The sequence below is a fragment of the Chroicocephalus ridibundus genome, chromosome Z, assembly GCF_963924245.1.
Source record: "Chroicocephalus ridibundus chromosome Z, bChrRid1.1, whole genome shotgun sequence".
Lineage (NCBI taxonomy): Eukaryota > Metazoa > Chordata > Aves > Charadriiformes > Laridae > Chroicocephalus > Chroicocephalus ridibundus.
The window spans coordinates 51358345-51377566 of record NC_086316.1 but is presented as its reverse complement, the minus strand read 5'-3'; the positions used below and the strand labels follow the sequence as shown (position 1 = coordinate 51377566).

The window sequence follows — 19222 nt, the reverse complement described above, 5'->3', positions numbered from 1 at the left end:
ATTCTGCATTAAAATTAGTCTTTGGTAAACCAAAGACAGATTAATGCACCACTGGCAAAGGTCTGCTGTCCTTGTCCTGTTTAACAGCAGAATGCCTAAATTGTAGTTGCTCCAGTTCGGAGCAAACAGACAAAAAGGAAGGTAGCTAAGCATTTTGCTGTGCGTGAGCAGTTAGAGGGCAAGCAGACACCATGCACCTTGACCACCTATTATGAAGCTTTTTGCTGCAATGTCAAGTGAAAGCGAGTTAATTGGGTGAAGCTGTAGAGCATGTTAGGGGCATGGTAAAGGGTTGCTGTCTGACAGCTGAATGTCAGCAGAAGCTAGTGAAGTGTGGCTGAGAGACAGAGACCTGTCACAAAGTTCATGTGGACTATAGCACAGTTAGGGAGATGAAATGTGGTTCTGTCTCACTTTCTCCCTCATTGCATTCAAGCACCTTAAGATTTCACACTGTATGTGTCAACCCTTGTTCTCTAAGCTGTTTTCTCCTAACACTTCTGCATTCAAATGATTGGACAGAAGATGCTAATGTTTGGCAAAATGAATGTAAATACACTTTTTTCCTTTTTCTGCTAGAGAGGCAGTGTACATGCAACTCAGGCGAAACTTTGAAGGCTTACGTCAGACAGTCACACTGTCTAGGAATTCAGCTGATGACTGAATACATTTCTCAAGAGAGTATGGAGTTTGACACTTTAACTAGTCAGATAGGGACTGTTTTCCCACTAGCACTAGAAGAAGAAAAGGCTAAGTGGGGAGGACTACTTCATGAGCTGCTTTTGCCTCAGTATGGTGTCGTGAGTGTTTTAGTCTCTAGTTGTAGTCACTTTCTCCTCGTGTTGCTAGAAAGAATCAAAGACCTGAGAGGGAACCATAAGAGAGAGAAATACTGATCTAAGGGAATGAAAAGCTGTGGGAAAACTCACTTAGCAGGAAAAGCTTTCTTGGAAGCAAGAGGAGTGTCAGTTAAAGATAGTGACAATCTTATGCACCGATGTAAATCATGGAGACGGGTCACAACAGTTCAGTAAGAGTGCAGCGTACCTTTCAGTGTTGTTTGCAACGTGCAGCAGAAGATAAACCAATAGCCATTTGGGTTAGCTACTCAGATTAAAAATTAATAAATAAAAGTTGCTTCCGTTCTTGAGAAAGTGTAAAGACAGTGGTAGGCAGCATGGGCAAAACATACTGAAGAATTTGGAAACCTGGACTGAAATTAATACATTTCACCATGAAAATAGTGCACTCCATAGTTTGCCTAATGTTTTGTTATAATTAGGGTAGTGCAGAGAATTTGCAATGTATTCCAACGAATCATCTGGAAGAGGAATTTACTATATAGGCTGCATTATGGATTTTGGCTAAAAGGTTTAGAAATCATTAAAATTAGCCACGCAAAGCCAACAAAACATAGAAGATAAGGTGTTCATCTGATGTGATATTCCGTCCAATCCATGTGTTCTTCAAACATATCAGGTTTAAGTATGTTTGAATAAAACAGGATTTTCTTTTAGAAAAACAATTACAATATTATGAAGTCTTTCTCTTAATTGTTTTTAATTCAGCCTCTAGAATGTGTTTTCACTGAATACATTAATTGCTAAAGTGTTAGAAACGCAGGACAAAAAAAAATTATTTCCAGATATTTCAGACTCATCTATTTGTTTAAAAACTCCTGGAGGTGGAAGAGAAAATTCTTTGATAATGAAAAAAGACATTAATATTGTTGGCTAGCAGCACCCAAAGTGTGTTGTGTGTCTACCTTTCTGACTTAATATGCAATGAGCTGGCAACCCATTGAATTATTCTCTGATAGCAAATTGTTTGCAGAAACCAGGCAGGAGTGCTGACAATTAAAATTTATACCGAATGTTACCGTTTTCCTACTTTGTGTCAGAGCACCAATTTAGTCCTACTGCATCAGCATACAGAATTGCAAAATCATTGACAGGGGAAGCAAACTTTACCGTTTTGGCCAGCATACATTCCTGCTTTGAAGAAGTTTGTTAACTAGCACTATACTGCACTAACACCCACTAGTAATACTTTACATTTTAAGCACCAGCTTCTAGCGTTTTCATGAGTCTGATGTTTTATTTATTTCACTGAGAGTGCAAAATGCCTGTTGGAGCTACTTTTCACAGCAAAAGAATGAGCAGCATACTGTATCTCCATTGGCATTGTCTGGCAAAAGTCAACTCAGCTTTGGAAATAGCAGTCTGAGAAGAAGGTTGTGAATGATCTGAAAATGTGCATCTTTATAGGGAAATAGGTTTTCCACATAAGTACTGCAAAATGGTTATCGAAGACAGTGGTTGTTTCTTTAACACTTATTGGAATTGCTATTGCCACAGTGAAACGATGCAAGATACAATGATAGCACAGGTGGGAGAAGATGAAAAGAACATTATTGGCCATTTGATTTGCTGTCTACTGGTATTACTGTGTATATGTATGTTCTAGATTTGGGGTGAGAGGAATCAGTATCAGAAATCAATTGCAGAGAAATATATTAGCTGTTTCTCACGTTCTCCCCATCGCTCCCTGTGTCTGTGCTTACCTTACATTTCTTCCTACTCTTGAGGAACTTTCTAGAGATTTTAGGGGGTGCTAGACTTCAGAAGAAAGTACAGGTTGCTCCTCTGTGCTTCTGTTTGCTAACAGGCATCCTCACACACCTAAGTATCCTGTAGTCTAGTGATTTCCAGATCACACTTTGGCTTTGTAATTCAACAATTGTCTTTAATTAGGCTTGAGATGTAACACTGAGCTTATAACTGGATCTGCATCATCACACAGGGAACCCCTATAACTGAGGCTTCGTATTATTTTGTAACTTCAGTATTACTCCTTCTGCCCTTTTATTTCGTCCCTTACTCAGTCATTTTCTGTTCTGATTCTAAGCTATTTTGTTACTTTCTTAACTCAGGTGAAGTTATTCACAACCCAGAAACCTTAACTCATAAAAACCTTACCACTTTCTATTTATCTGATTTTTTTTGTAATATAAAATGTTATATGTCATAAGAAAGTGGAAGGGAAGTTTGGGCTGCTGTGTTTTGAGATGTAATATTTGAAAGCAGTTTAAAGTGACTAAAATTTAGTAGTGGGAAATCCCAAAATTGGAAGGAGTTATTGTTGTGACATATTGTTGTGACATGTGTTGTCACAATATGTGACAACACATATTGTTGTGTGGAATTGAAAAGTTGTAGTGTGGTATTATAGTGAAAATTGTGATCCAGTAAAGTTATCCTTGCATGGACTTTGAAAGGCTGATTTGTGGCTTCAGCTCTGGTTATAGATTTTACTCCTACGATTGAAGACAAAACAACATACTTCTATACAGTGAATTTCTTTATGCAGTTACCTGTTTGCACCACTGTCATAACACGTGCATAGTCTTCTAATTCCAAGTGTCTAACTGTGCATATTATTCCACAAGTATTGATATATAAAAGCAAAATGGGGTGTCTTTGATCACAACATGATGCTGGCATCACAATGAAAACATATAGGAGGATATAGTACATGATGGTATTACAATATTTCCTCACGATATCATACATAATGAAGCAACCCACTGTTAAATCAGTTTTAACTTTGGTGAAATGCCTCATGTATCATGAGCCAACCTGTAAACTAGATCCTAAATGTTAGGCACAGAAGAAAAACTATAGAGAAGAATAGTTTTGGAATCTTTTTCCATGTCTAATACTAAAAAATTGCTTGAGTTAACTATAGTTTAGAAAGCAATTGTTCCATAATATAGACTAACCTTTCATATTTTGATCTTTAGGAAAACATGTTTTATAAAATTAGGCTATCAAACTTTGAAAAATGACCACAGGACATGTCCAATTACTACATTACATAAATATTTTGAAAGCATATTTTTGCTAGACACGTTGTGTCCTAAATATCTATTTACCTGATGAAGTGTAACAGTTTAGATGGAATCATTTACAGCTTATCGGGTAAATAAAAGTGCTACGCTAAAGATTTACCTGAACAGACACCTTATTTAAGATACATAATTCCTCTTTTAAAAATTACCTAAATGCATATTTATATGATGGATTATCATCACAGCTCGGGCATAGTCATTTGAGTTTGTCAGTTTAATACATGTTTTAGTAAGGTGTCTAAATACAATAATGTTGAAAGAGGTCTGTTGGGGAAATTATAACTGCCTTTAAGATTCCTGCATACAGGTATGTGTTCAAACAATGAGTGTTGTAACAGTTCTGAGTATTTTTTCTTCTAAACCATAAAATCCTGTTTTCTTATTCATCATGAGTGTATATAGTGGTATTGGATCAAAACAGTTCTTATGAGTAACAGCCAAGATTTTTTTTTACATCAATCACATTGCTATTAGATCCTATTTCCCTTCTATTCAGTGAATAGTACTCTGTTCTTTGTAAGAAGTGCAGCACAGGATCTGGATAACTAAACCAGAGCTTTTTTCCCCCAACAGTGAAGCTTTTACTGTAACATAGTCTATTGACTTGCTGCCAATCAGTAAGTTTCGTACATTTTTTTTTGCAATTCTCAAAGGAAATCTGATTTCTTACCTCCTTACTGGGATTTTGATGCCATATTCTTCAAAAAAACCCTCACTACATCTGGAAAAAGAGTAATATGAGAATGTAATTGTAGCATGTGATTTTTACTCATTATGATATGCTGATTGAGATGTTGAAAGCAGTACAAACCAATATGTTTAAATTTGTCTTCAATATTTGTTATCCAGAGTGAAACTTGTTTGTAGCTTATATCTTACTGATCTCATTTTTCTACACACAGAAGTGTTTTTAGAACATCACAAGTTATTTGCTTATTTCAAAATTGTCATAATATTATTTTATGAATTACTCTTATTTTGGAGAGATTTTGGCTATGTGGTCAGCTGATTAAAGTGTATAAGTAACAGACTGTTAATTGGTGTAAATAGGTGGATGCCTTCATTGAGATCTCATTTCAGATGTGCTTATACAAGTGCAGTAAATTTCGTTTGTGCTTTGGCTTTTTAGTGGTTCCTATTCTGCATAGCATTGAGACCAGAAGGACTGAAAAGCTAGAGAGTTACACATCATGCTTTCCAGTTCTGCTGGTTATCTCATCCTCATCACCACCGTAGTTTAGAAAACCTCAAGGCACTACCTCATTTTAACTATCTACGTGAAGTAGTCATCTAAATTTGCTACTGTATGGGTTCTTAATGAAGGTCTAACATAACCTATCTGTTTACAGTATCTGTTGTCTGGCTTACGGTGAATCAGGAAATCAAAAGAGTCCATATCAAAGGGAACTGTTGAAGTAGGTGTTGGAGGCAACCATTGATTTTTCTCCAGCAATAGTAACAGAGGAGAGGGGAATCTTTCACGCATGTGTCTTTACACATATGATGAGTTTGGATTTGTTGAAATATGAATATACACATACCCTTCTGCCTCTCTCTGGATATCTATGAGTATGTATATTGGAATCTGTGCCTCTGTATATATGCATTTCTGCCTCTATGTGTGTTTATGTATGCATGTATACCCTTCCTGAAACGCCAAAGAGAGAGTGTTTAAAACCTCACATACACTGTAACGGTCTTTCAGTATCTTAAATTTTCTCTTTTCCATAAGTATGTTTTTCATGTGAAGTTTTCACATATTTATGACCTGATGAAATAATTGATTGTTATTTCCACAGCTATGTAAGTGCATTGGGTAAAATACCTTGCTAAAGGGCAGAAGAGCAATATGGCATTGTGTTTTCTTCAGTTTGTTTATTATTATGGATATTTAGGGGAATACAGAGTGTCTTTATTTAGTATTTTAAAAAATTATTAATGCTGATATACTGATATTATCCATAATCTTTCAAAGTAGGATGCACAATGTTTTGGTGCTGGAAGTTATTTAATGATGAATTTTAACTGGTCTAACCTTTATAACTTTGACTGAATGTCGAGACTCAATGAAATATGAATCATGTTCCCCCTCAGCGTACATTCAGTGTATATTCTCTGGCTATCTTCTAACAGGCTAACATTTGAAGAGTATTAAGTGTTTGATTTCAATTGATGGTAAAATATGTTTTAGAGTAAATGAATACCTTCAACGTTTAAGTATGGCATATTTTTCCTAACAACAGTGACAGGGAGACCGTAGAGTAAGTTTGTTTGCTTGATTAAAAAACCTACACCCTAGAAATGATAATGAAGAGGAGTAAAAGTTTTCTGTAAGTATTTGTAGCACTTCAAATAAAGTAGGCTATTGTTTCCTAACACCTTACTAGTGCACAAGACTCTAGCAAATGTCCTTTGTTCCTGCTTATTAAAGATTAATATATATATTAATCCATGTATTTTAAATAAGTGTTTTAAACAAGAAGCAAACACTTGCAAATACTCCATATACATAGCTTTGTGAAAGACATAATGACATTATTTTCCTTACTTGTTTAACAGTACATGTTGGTTTTGTTTAACAGTACATGTCGGTTCTTTTTTGTTTTCTTTTTTATTATTACTTTATTTTACTCCAGGAATCAAGAGGGAGTTCAAACATCACCATGGCTTCAAGCTAGGAATTCAGCCTGACCGGAGTTGTATCCCAGATTTTTTGGCATTGCAAGCTGAACCTGACACATCCTACAGTTTTATGCACAATAGACCCAGTTCTCAGTCTTCAGTCTATTCCTTCAGCCTGAATGTCACATCCAGTCCCAAAAGAACAATGGAAAATGGATTTTCAGATTCTTTGTATCAATAATCTTTTAGAAGGAAAAAATTGCATTAATGTAAAATGATGCAATTAAAGTGCAATTTTGGTGCTACCTTTGAATTGTAGTTCAGCGTATGTATTTTTTGACATTAATTTTACGTTTTTATGAAAATGTGCATTCATATGTTCACGTTTCTGCGCTTCTCATTCTTTGCATACCGAAACAGTTATTTTTTTAACTTCTGTTTATTGCGGTTGTTCATTTTTTATGTAGTATATTTTTAAATGTTAAAGAATGACACATTTTGGGTAATTTTCCTCAGTCTTAAAAAAAAAAATCAATAAGCCATTTTAGTCTCTATCTATCAAAGTTGTTTCATACTTGTCTATTTTAAAGCAGGACTGCAATACTTTAATAGGATTGAGAGAGCTATTTGAAATGTATGCCAATGATTCCTGTCATTTCATGGCAGCCCTGCCATGGTTCACTGAGCCCCCTCTTTTCTCTTGTCAGCTCAACTGAAGACAAGCATTTAGTTGCAAACTTTAAGCAGGTTGTGCAAAACAGAAATGATGTGACTGCTTCTCTTCCTGCACAATAATGTCACTGCTGGTCAATGTGAGAAGGTCAGGTTGCTCCCTTGTAAAGCTACATGATACCACTTGCCTATTTGAACAAGTTAAGTTAACTGCTGAATCTGGTCCCTGCAGGCGCTGAAAACTCACCCTTTTATCAAGTCTGCATTTCATAAGAAAGAAGAACAATTGTGCAGGGAGGATTTCTGATGATATGTTTATGTACTTTATAAGGACAGTTCCCAAACCAGTGTTGCAGGTAATAGATTTAGTTTAAGCTGAAAGACTTTAAAGTAATGGCTGTTTTGACCTTCAAATAGACTCCTTTTTTGTTGTTGTTGGTAGGACCCAAGAGTGACGCCCATCTTTGATGCTGACAGAATTTAAAGCAAGGCCATTGCCCTGCATTTTCTGCCTTGTAGCACACAAAAGTAAAATTGTATGTCAGGCCGAGATGTCGGGGAGCTGACAAGATGCCCCAGTGACATTTCAGCTGGAAAGAGCAAGTGTCTTGCAACCAAGTGGTCAAATATCAAATAATAGGTCAAGCAGGAAGGAGCTGAGTTCTAACCACAAAGAGGTTTCTGGTAACTTACTTGACAAGCTTTTGGGCGCTTTGTGGCTTGACAAAGTGATGTTCTGTTGGGTATCGCTAGACAGACTGTTCTTTATCGCCTTCAGAAGATCAGACATTGACATTGATTAAACTCTTTAACCCTTAAAGGTTAAATCCTAGCAGTTTCATCATAGTGAATGAAGAACAAAAGAAAAATTTTAATATACCATTTGTTTTCAAATTAATCACTGAACTCCCCAGTGCTATTAACTTTTGATGTGCTATGTAGTTTTTGACAAAAAGATTGAATGCAAAATCTATATAATAGATTGTTTCTCATTATGGGCCAGTGATACATTAGAAAAATAATATTATGCATTATGGAATTTGTAATTTCTTCTAATATGTCAAATGTAGGATTTGATTTTAAAGCCTCCCAACTACTACTGGAATTCCATTTTGGATGGAGGACAACATTTGCATAGATAATACACCACTTCCAATGACCAAAGTCATACAATACCCTGTTTTCAGGTATCAGAAAAGCTAAAATAAATTTCAAATTTACAACAGAAGAACTTTAATCAAAGATAGCTTCAAGTTTTCAGGTACTCCCCTATTGTGCAAGTCCATTGCTCACAGCCATCATGTGCACCTGTGCATGTATACTAATACAGAGCCAAGCAAAAACAAATAATAAATCCTGCAGAGCTTTCACGTGTAAGAGGTGGCTGGTAGACGAAGAACACTCCTTTATGGTGATGAATTTAGTCTTGCAAACCGAAGAAAGAAGTTTCCTTTCCCTCCAGAAGTCTTGGCTTCCCTCTTTCCTGACAGTGACTGTTCCTGGTAAAGGCACCGCAAGTACTGTATTCTGCTGTCCCAAGTATAATGTCAAAGATCTGTTATATTTGTATGAAGAATAAAAGAATATATTTTACCAAGCATTTTTCTCTCTACTATGTATAGAAGCATGTGTGTGCTTTACTTCTTAAAATACGTTCTCATGGTACTCTATAGTTGGAGAAAGAAAGTGCCTATTCTTTGCTACATGACCTCAAACTACTGAAGAAAATTTGCATCGTATTTGTCACTTTCCCGTCATTGCCAGTACATGTGGTATTGTGCATATAGTGATGGAAGAAGGATTTCTTTCTGAAATCTGTTTTTCCTTTTGAAATCAGTATCACATTTGAGACTAGGACTGATCCCCAGTTACTCCAGTTACTGCTCCAAGCATAGGTTCATGTGATTTCCCAGGGGCCATAGCAATGACAAACTGAGTATAGTTAATAGTAATGATCTGGGAAACTATAATTTCTCACAAGAGCTAGCTTTTATGTTTTCATTGAAAGGGGGATGTCTACCTCATTTACTCTGTTTAAATATTGAACAACTGCAAGTTACAGACCATTTTTCTCAAACCCCTCCACTTTGAAGAAACTTTGAAATATTTTTTATTTGGATGTCAATTGTCCCATTAATAAAGGAAAGCTCCTCTTTCTCATAGTGGAAAGAAGTTGTTGAGTAGTAAACTGGATCATCATTAGTCAAATATTTCTGTGTTGCTTTTCCAGGCATCTGATAAATTGAAGTTTGTGATAAATTCCAAATGAGTAGAAGAAATCCAGCTGGCAAGATCCCCTGTTAGTAGTTTACAAATGATCCCACCAAAGCACTTCTTTCCCTTCCTGGGGACACAATCGAAATCATGCTTGTGTAAAATGTGGCAATGCAGTTCAGTAATAGTAACTGCCAAAAGAGCGTCCTGACTGTTTTATGCCATCTGCTCTCTCTGGCTTGCTTCAAAAATTGCAGAGCCTGAGATCCTTACTATCAGAGTTTTTCATGGTTTGGGCCTGGGGTTTCAAGGGGACTGCTTCCACTTCGATATCCTCAGTTCCGTCATCAGCACTGCTCCGTGAGAACAACCAAACAGTTTCCTTAGAAGAAAGCCCATGTTTGGTGGGGCTAGAATATTCTCCATGTTTTTGGAGTGTGGCACAACAAATAATTGGTCACAGATCTGCTCTCTGATTATTCTCAAAATTCATATTAATTTGTTTTCCCAACAAGCAACTTATTTCTGAAAACAGAGACTGTGAAATATATGATTTCTTCCCTGCAATAGGAAGTCTTATAGCTGTTAGTACAAATTGAATGCCTTTACCAAATTAATCCAGGGCAGCTGAGGTTGGAAGGCACCTCTGCAGATCATGTAGTCCAGTCCCCCTGCTCAGAACACAGACAGCTACAGCAGGCTGCTAAGCTTCATGTCCACTTGGGTTGGAGTATCTGCAAGGTTGGAGTCTCTCTTGACAACCTGTTCCAGTGTTCAATCACCCTCAAAATAGAGGTGGGTTTTTTCCTTATGTTTAAATGGAATTTCATGTGTTTCAGTTTGTACCCATTGCCTCTTGTGCTAGTCGTTAGGCACCACAGAGAATAGTGTGGTTCCATCTTCTTTACTTTGCAGGTATTTGCACACATTGATAAGATCTCCCTGAGCCTTCTATTCTACAGGCTAAAAAAATCCCAGTGCTCTCAACCTCTCCTCGTGTGACAGACGCTCCGGTCATTTTATTAGTTGCCTTTGTGGCCCTTCACTGGACTCACTCCAGTATGTCCATGTCTCTCTTGTAGTAGGGAGCTCAGGACTGGAGCCATTACTCCAGATATAGTATCACCAGTGCTCAGCAGAGGGGAACAATCACCTCTGTCAGCCCGTTGTCAGCTCTCTTTCTGATGTAGTCCAAGGGGGCTGTTGGCCTGCTTTGCCACAAGGGCACATTGCTGCCACACAGAGCCTGTGAGGATCTCCAGGTGCTTTTCTGCCAAGCTGCTCCCTGGCCAATTGGTCACCCACCAGTCTCGTGTCCCCAGCCTGTCCTGGCACATGACGTTATTTCACTTTTCTTCTCTTTTTTCTGAACTTCGAGAAGTTCCTGTCAGCCCATTTCTCCAGCTTGTTGCTGTCCCTCTGGATGGCAACAAACCCTTCTGGGTCTATGAACCACTCCTCCCTACTTTGTATTATCAGCAAGCTTGTGGAGTGTGCACTAGGTCCCCTTGTCCAGGTCGTTAATGAAGTTATTAAGCAGTATTCGCCCCAGTACTGACCCCTGGGGTACACCACTAGTGACTGGCCTCCAGGTGGACTTTGTGCCACAGATCACAATGCTTTGAGCCCACCAGTTCAGACAGTTTTGAAACTGACTTACTGTCCATGTATCTAGTCCGTATTTCCTTACTCAACAGTGGGGCATTTTGCTGTGTAAAGGGCTCTCAAAATTCCCAAACACTGCTAAAACCCTGGATTAAGTGAAACGCAATATTTTATATAACCTATTGGTCAATTAGGTCAGTTTGATCATTTGATCACTTACAACAGTATCTGATCATACTGCTGTCATCCTATACTTGAAAGGTTTTCCAGGACTTACAAATCTGCATGTTCAGTGGTATAATGTAGCTCCTAAGAATTATTTAAACTCTCTTTTGAAATACAAAGTTGCTTTGGTAGCATTTTTCTCCTGATGTTTTTTGTTGTTTGCTTGTTCTTTAATGAATAAAACCTAAGAAGCCCTTGGCAGTATCACAGGAACAAATCTTTACGTGAAGAGCACCTTTCTTCTATTGCTGGTGATGAACACCAAGTTTACGCAGTGTTTCTCTCTCCTTTTGTTGATTGGCCTTGAAATCCAAAATCGCAAAATGAATCATATACGACGTTCTCTCTTTTTTTTTCAATTTTCCTCTTGCCCAGTATGAAATTACTAGATTTTGCCTAACTTGGCCTCCCTTTGGTCTTCATAATCTGATCCATTTTGGACAATCATTTCACATCACACTCTCTGTATGACGCAAAAATATGTCCCAGTACTTATTTTGAAAGTATTTAAGTGTCTTCTTTGCTCTTTGCTGAATATTCACCTAGAACAGTGGAATCTACAGTGATCTTTACATATATTAAAACTAAATTATTTAGCCCCTCTCTGTACAGTGTTTTGGGATTAAAACTGGTATAATTGCATTCTCTGATAGGTTCTCTACCTCCACTGTGACTTCAATTTTACAGATGTAGAGTTGGCTTTCAATTAGGTCTTTGCAAATTGTCTTTCAATATCAATGGAAGATGGAAGGTGACATGCTCTTTGTCATGCTAACGTGGATCTGGTCGCTGTCATGGGGAGCATCATGTAGGGATTTTGTGCAGTTCATATAATTTTATGTATCATAGTTTGATGCTAATGTTAAGAAAAAAAAAGTTCTTACTTTACGAACCAGTCATTCAGCAATGCACATGAAGCTGAATCTTTGTCTGCCGTTTCTGGTGTCCAGTGACTGATGAATAAAATTGAACAAGGACAAAGAAAAATATAAGGAAGTGTCTGAAAACTAAATTGTTTCCAAGGAATGCTCAGCAGGAGGTAGGGAGATCCACTGAATAATTTTTCTTCAGTTCTTTGTTTACCACTTCTACTTTACCATACTTTCTCTCTCTTTATTAGCTGATAGTACTAATAATCATAATATTAGATTGCTTTCTCATGGGTCTAGTGTGCCTGATTAAAGCATCAGAAGTTGTTGAATTTTGTTTTGATTAATTCAATAAAAGTCACTAATTAAAAAAATGAAGAACATTGGATTTACTTTTAAGCACAAATACTGTGAGCGTTATTGTGTAAGTATCCTTTCTTTTTCATGGTAAACAGATTTTTTGATCTCCCACTGCATAATGGTAACGGGGTGATTGTTCAAAATGGAAACAACAATACTAATTATATTTAATACATAAACATATTTACATTCCTTTTTGTGTGATAGACAGCTAACCTTACAACAGCCTCGCTAACTGTTGGCTGGTAGATGACTGGAATGTTTTAATTCACGGGAGTGGTGTGGTCCTAAAAGTCCTGGCAACGACCATCATAGACTGTATTCTTGGGAACAGTAGTCTTTTAAATCAGACATGCACCTTTTACGCTTTACAGGGAAAACACTGTTAGGTGTAAGAATCTGCCATATGTGCAGAGCACCGCGGGCCTAAATGGCGGCAACTTTTGTGTGAATCAGGCAAGAGTTTCAGTAACTGTCAGTGGAAGCTGTGTTGGTTTGCCAGCCCATCATGACTTCATACATAAAGTTTTTCGAATGCATGGGATTCTGCTGGCACACACAAGAGAGAGAGAGACCCAAAGCTATACTCTCTCCTGTGGCATTCGCGTGGCACTTGAGATTTTCACTGAATAAAAAACTTTAAAAAATAATTTCCAAATCCTCAGTTCACAAGGTGATTATCAAAAAAACCCAAGGGAATTCAGAATTAAATATGAAATCCTTTCCTACGTCTATACCATATGAAGGTTAATAAAATTTGTTTCCATAAACAATAGCATGGGAGAAGTCTTAGTTGAGATATGTTTGCACTAGAACATAAATCCTGGTTTCAGGCTTTATTCTCAATTGGCTTACTGATACAAGTTTATGTCAGACATTTTGGGTGGGAAGCTGTATATATTAAAGCACTGACCTTAACGAGAGTCATGCCGCTAAAATCCCGCACAGTTCTTTTAAAATGTCAGGGGTTAATGTTATTTAAATGCAGTATTTGGTGGTTTAATTGAGTCATGCTTCGTTGTCTTTTACTGCACATTAATGCCAATGAAACACTGATTGTTGACAGAAAGTTCTCTTCAGCAAAGTATACACTGACATATCGTGCTGCTATAGAAAAATAGTGTGCAAGACAGAGGAGTCGTACTCTGCTGGGGTAGGATTCCTATACTGTCTGAATGGTGGCAACATTCATTATACACTGACAGGAAATGTGAACTGGGGTTTTTGTGTTTTTTTATTTTTTTTTCTCGTATATGTTTTCAGACTGCCTCTTGAGAGGACTGATGAGACAGAATTGTTAGGTCTTTAGATAAATAAATTAATCTCAAGATTTTTTTGTCGGGTGTGTCGCACAAGTTAGTAAATGTACCTTGAAAAGTACAAAGCCGACTCCATAAGGCGGATTTGTTACAGAAGCAGCTTCTGATAGCTTTTGTAAGCTTGCCTTAGGACACAACGATGGCTTTTCATCTTGTCTTTGTCTAAGTTTGGAAAAAATACGCGTTCTTTCTCTGAATGCTTCTCAGCATTAAGTCTCCATGCCAGTCTAAAACCCTCAAGAGGAAATCGGTGCTGGTTTGCAAGTGGGATATAGAAAATGATACAGTAAATGGTGGATGCAAACAAACAAAAGCTTTTGAAGAGGAATATGGGAAGCAATAAACACTGTTGAGCTTACAAGAGCTTGTGTGCACAATGGGTGGAGTGTATTTTGTATCATGCTTTTGCATGGTAGAATAACTATTCCAAAATAACTGCCCTCATATGGACAGCTGTTATATACTTCCTTATTTTGGCTGAAGTAGTCTGCATGCTGTTTGTCTAGTCCCATAGGGCTTTGTTATGCTTTTGGGCTCTGTGCTTTCCAGGATTTTTCTCATGACTGCAGGATGCTTTCTGGAAGTCATTAGAATTCTGTGTCTTGGAAATCAGTTTGCAAATGTTCATGAGTTACAACTTTTTATTTGATTTTTTTTTTTTTTGCAAGGCAATGTCATCTTTCAAGTTGATGTCACCCAGCCTGGTTGAAGCCTGCAACTGCAAATGGACCTAGCTTATGTGAAACTTTGGATGCATTGTGTGAACTTCCTGGTTCTTATACTATCTTATTAGGTGACACTGGGACACAACACTTGGGCTCCTAATAACTGTTTGTATCTCACATGAATGGTAAAATCACAAGGAGTTTCGGTAGAAAGTCATATAGGCAGAGCTTCTTAGAAGCAGCAGCCTCTTTTAAGTACCTGCCTTTATGGGTTTAAGTAGACATATTTAAATTCCTTCTAGTGTCTAAGACATCATGAAAGTGCTTGGAACCAGATAAACTACTTCACAGTAGGAGTTACTGGTGAAGTTTGCAGATCTATGTCTTCTTCCAAGATCTACACTGAGTCGCCTGTATACGGTGGAGACCAGTATGGTTCAGCAGGCAGGGCCTATAGAGCTCTGACCTGTTGGAACTCAATTCTCCTGTCTGATACTGGCTGAAGGGCAAAAAATAAATCCTTCCAGCTTCCAGAAGCTCACAACTGTGCTGCTAAGAGCACTGAGCAGTACAGAGGGGTGAAGCCACAAGGAGACTTGTGGGAACCTGCGGTAACTCAAAGTCTCATTGTCCATGTGTTTGTATGTGAACACTTGAGTTGGGTGTTGGCTTTTTGAACATTTTAATGCTTTATTTTATTTAATGTATTCTGTAGCACTCTGTTGTGTATGTGCTGTTACACATATTGTGCACATTGTGCTGAACTCCTTATTTTGCCCAGAAGCACTTATAACAATCAGGCAGAACCAACTGTTGCTTGTTGAACTCTTGAGCCTCTCTTAAGGCAGAGTGTGTTAAATTATTAGCAAGAGAGAAGAGGAAACTTGATGATTAACAGTAAACCGAGAAGAATTTATTGTATTTTGTTGTAAATAAACCCCTTTGTAAAAGGGAGAGCCAAATATCACAATCTTAGGCTAACTGCAAAGCAGTGAGAGTCATTTGGTCAAAAAGCTCTAAGAAGAAAGGCATGTAAAACTGACCAATTAGAAAAACTGGGCTAATATTTTCCTAATGGACATCCTGTTCCAGGAAAATTATATATAAAAGGGGAGAATAGCTAAAAACAGCTTTCATTGTGAAGGACCAGAAAGAAAGTAAGACCTGGGAATTTCTGGATAGCTTCAGAGGACATCAGGTAACTTGTAGCCTTGTTCAGTGTCAAAAGGCTCTGGTTATTTCTAAAGAAACGGTTTGTGTGATTTTAGCAATAAATTAGGATTTGGACACCAAAAGCTGTCTGTGGCTCTCTATAAGAAAAAGAGCAAAAAAACCTTTATCTTTCATGTCGACTGCTCCTTAACAAAGCAAACAAAGAAAAAACCAAACCAAACCAAAATAAAAATTTCCCAGCTTACCCCTCAAGATGGAATCCTTTTATCCAGGAGTCTGATTGTAAATTTTCTTAAGTAAGAATTTTTACACATTTTTCTCCAGTGCTTTAAAAAAATATTTTCATTCTCAGATGACAAATGTTATTTGTCTACAAAGTCCGTTCATTGTCATTTCTACTGTATTAATGTCCTGCAGTCTGTGAAGGTATCTTTCTTAATTGAAAATGCAAATTTCCTCTAGTGTGAAACACTTACCTTTACAACTGCAACAACATCAAAAGTCTTCATTAAGTATTTCTGGAATACTTGTAGTTTGTGTTGCACTTTTGTGCCTATATGATTGGCTGATCACTGCACAGGGAAAGGTAGGGAAATCAATAAATGTTACTACTGGGATATTGGATTTGCTAGAATTTCAAACAAATTGCTTAAAACATAGCAGAGAACACCCTCACTGAACCGACTCTGGAGCATCAGTGAATTTAAAAGGCAGTGATAAATAGGCCCTTTTATGAATGGCTTAGACTTGTTTTTCTGTAAACTAAACTTAAAAGCTGCTGGTTTTCTACATGAATAAAATTTAATACATTTGTTAATGGATCTACTGTCCATTTTCTTTTTCTTTTCTGGAGAAATTTGGCTACAGTGGTCCCCTGTGGTCACAGGTTCTGACCAGACTACAAAAGGATGAAGATTCAGAAGCCATATAATGCCATTCTCTGCAAAGGAAAAGTAGGTTCCTTCCCCTATCAGAAGCCATCTAGTTTTACAGTGGGCTGAGCAGATTCTTCCTATTTCAGCAAAAATGTTTCTGTCTCACGTACACACACAGCTTGACTTCCTGAAGGGTACAGATTAAACGGCTGGGGTTATTTGAAAAGTGTCTGAAGTCCTCTTGCCAGCCATAAAGAATTGCACTATAAAGATTTATAATTTGAAAGGGAGGAGTTTCCTCTTTTTTGGTGCTGCACAAAAAGACTTGGTTTCTTTTAATAACTGAAATGGTTTCTACCTCTGTCTGAGTCTACAAGAACTTCTTACAAAGTTCATAGAGTAGTTACAGTTCTCCATGTGAGCTAGTCAAATACAAACTTATTCCTTTGAGCAGCTGCTAGTCATCTTTTTCATTAAAGCAATTGTCTAATTCACACCCAATTTAGAGACTATAATTTTATATACAAGCCTGAGGATCTCAGAAAGATACAAATCTTAGGGACATGAAGATGAAACGTGGAGAGCTGCTTGATGTGACTTTAGACTGGAATCTGGGCTGTAGTCCTGAGGAAAGTGTTGTGGTAGAAATTTCTGCATGGCTTCCACAACCTTTTGTTTTGTTTTTGTTTGTTTTTTTCACGATTCCCAGTTCTTAGTTTCCTGTATGTCTGCTTTGTTCCTGTTATTGTGTATGTATATGTATATTTTCACAATCAAAATTCTGCCTTTTCCAGAGTGAAGGAGTTCTCCGCGAGAATGAAGAAAGGAAGGAAGTAGACCCAGGTAGTGCAGCTTTTCAAGAATTGTCTCTGTATTAGAGCAGAGTTTAAACATTCTGTCAGAAATAGAGGGTCACTCAACTGGTTTGTAAACCTGATACCCCAGTTTCCCTGTTCTGACTACCAACATAAGTAAATTCTAAGTGATATTTTAACACATTTTCTTTGCCCCAGTTATTCATATTGATTCATATTGTGATGAGTTTGTCTAAAAAGAAGTGTCCTTTCCCAGATGGCAGCGTTATTTTACCATTATTACTCAATATCGGCTGCTTTTCTTAAAACAATCAAATAAATTATGCCGTATACATGTTAACTAAAAAGTTTTAAGATGGGATCTTGGAAGATTGCAAAGGTGATAGAAAAAGGAAGGTCATTAAAACCAACCCATTCACTTGGCACATCTATGAAAAACGTAGTGTGCAATGCACAGTAATGATGAGACACGCCAGTGCACAGGTGTTCGGCTATCAGTCTCCTAACAGGTTGGAGAGGGAACTTCATCATTGTGAAGCCTGAGGTTTGTGTACCCAAGAGTGTTTGGTTTGTTAAGGAGCTGATCCTGTTTTATGATGACTACTTCACCTGTTTCATGGTGCCACCAGACGGGTGATGTGATCCATTCTCATGGATAGGCTGTGAACTGCCTGACTTTAAAACACTTTCATTTTGATGGACTTAACTGTCATCTAGAACTCCTTGGGTTAAAAAGTTAGACTATATCCCAAAATAAATGACTTAATTGTATTTGTAGCAGGAAAAATTGCTATATTTTCCTCATCTGTATTTTAGATTTCGCAGATAGATATGGAATATATCTACAGCTGAAGTTTACTCTTATCTGTCCTTTCATGTCAAACAAGAAATTCTGAGAATAATAAATTGTATTACAAAAATATTTTGTATTACTGGTTAATAGAACCTCTCTGCAGTTTTAAAAAAGAATGCCTCAGAAACAAGTGGTGAATAAGAATGGATAATATAACACATGGATGAAAGTGGAATTTATAGAAACTGCTGATGTTCAGAAAATGAAAGGGCTGGTAATAGCAATTAATGATTGTGAAGTCTGCTACTCTGTTCTGTGAGATGTTAAAACCACGTCTGAAAAGGAGAGAAGATTAAAATACATATTGATTGGCTGATGGGCAAAAGGTAAGGTTTAAAAGCAAAGAATTGACTAATATGCGTGGTATTAATTAAACTCTTCTCATCATTGTGAATAAACAAGGGCTGATAACCCATATCTGTAAATTCCTGAATTGATTCCAGATTGAGTGTACTTCAAAGGTCTATGCCATGTAAACCAGAAATCGCCTTCAGAAGGGTCTTTTCCTGCAGCTCAGGGGAACTGCAAGAAGCGATGTTTTCTGCTGCGCGATTTTCATTCTGAGTTTTCCTGCTGATTTAATAAGCAACACGTAGTGGGTGAATTGATGACACAGGCCCTAAAGTGTACAAGTTTGCCACGAATACCTAATATGTCTTTCATGAAGACAGACAACACAGAAAAGGCAAGTGTGTTAGTTTAGTCAGCTGTTGATAACTAGATGTGGCCAGTTATAAAATACTTGGATTCAACCTGCAAACCTGGAGACATCAGGGTCCTGTTGAGAAAGGACAGTAAGGGTGGTGCTTTGGAAGCAGGAATAATAAACCATACACAGACGTAGGTGGGATAAGTCCTATGTAAAATCCTGACCCTATTGAAGTCAATAGGAATTTTGGCCTTTTATTCACCAAGACCTATTCTACACCCAAGATGGATTAATTGCCTGCTAGGATGCCTGGTGCTTTAAGGAATGTTACTCGGGCAACACATGCTTCTCAGTGTTTCTCCTGTCTTGGGTGTAGATCTTTTTGCTAGGAGAAAC

At 37.4% G+C, this 19222-nt stretch overlaps 1 protein-coding gene across 4 annotated transcripts in view; it reads left to right on the top strand.

Moving 5' to 3' along the window:
• The window catches only part of CCDC171 (coiled-coil domain containing 171), a 153702-nt gene extending 144922 nt beyond the window's left edge, over nt 1–8780 (top strand). For all 4 annotated transcript variants that reach the window (XM_063320553.1, XM_063320554.1, XM_063320550.1 and 1 more), the window contains one exon: nt 6547–8780. In XM_063320553.1, coding sequence (XP_063176623.1) covers nt 6547–6588 — 42 coding nt within the window. In that variant the 3' untranslated portion in view covers nt 6589–8780. The remainder of the gene's footprint in view (nt 1–6546) is intronic.
• The last annotated feature ends 10442 nt before the right edge of the window (nt 8781–19222 follow it).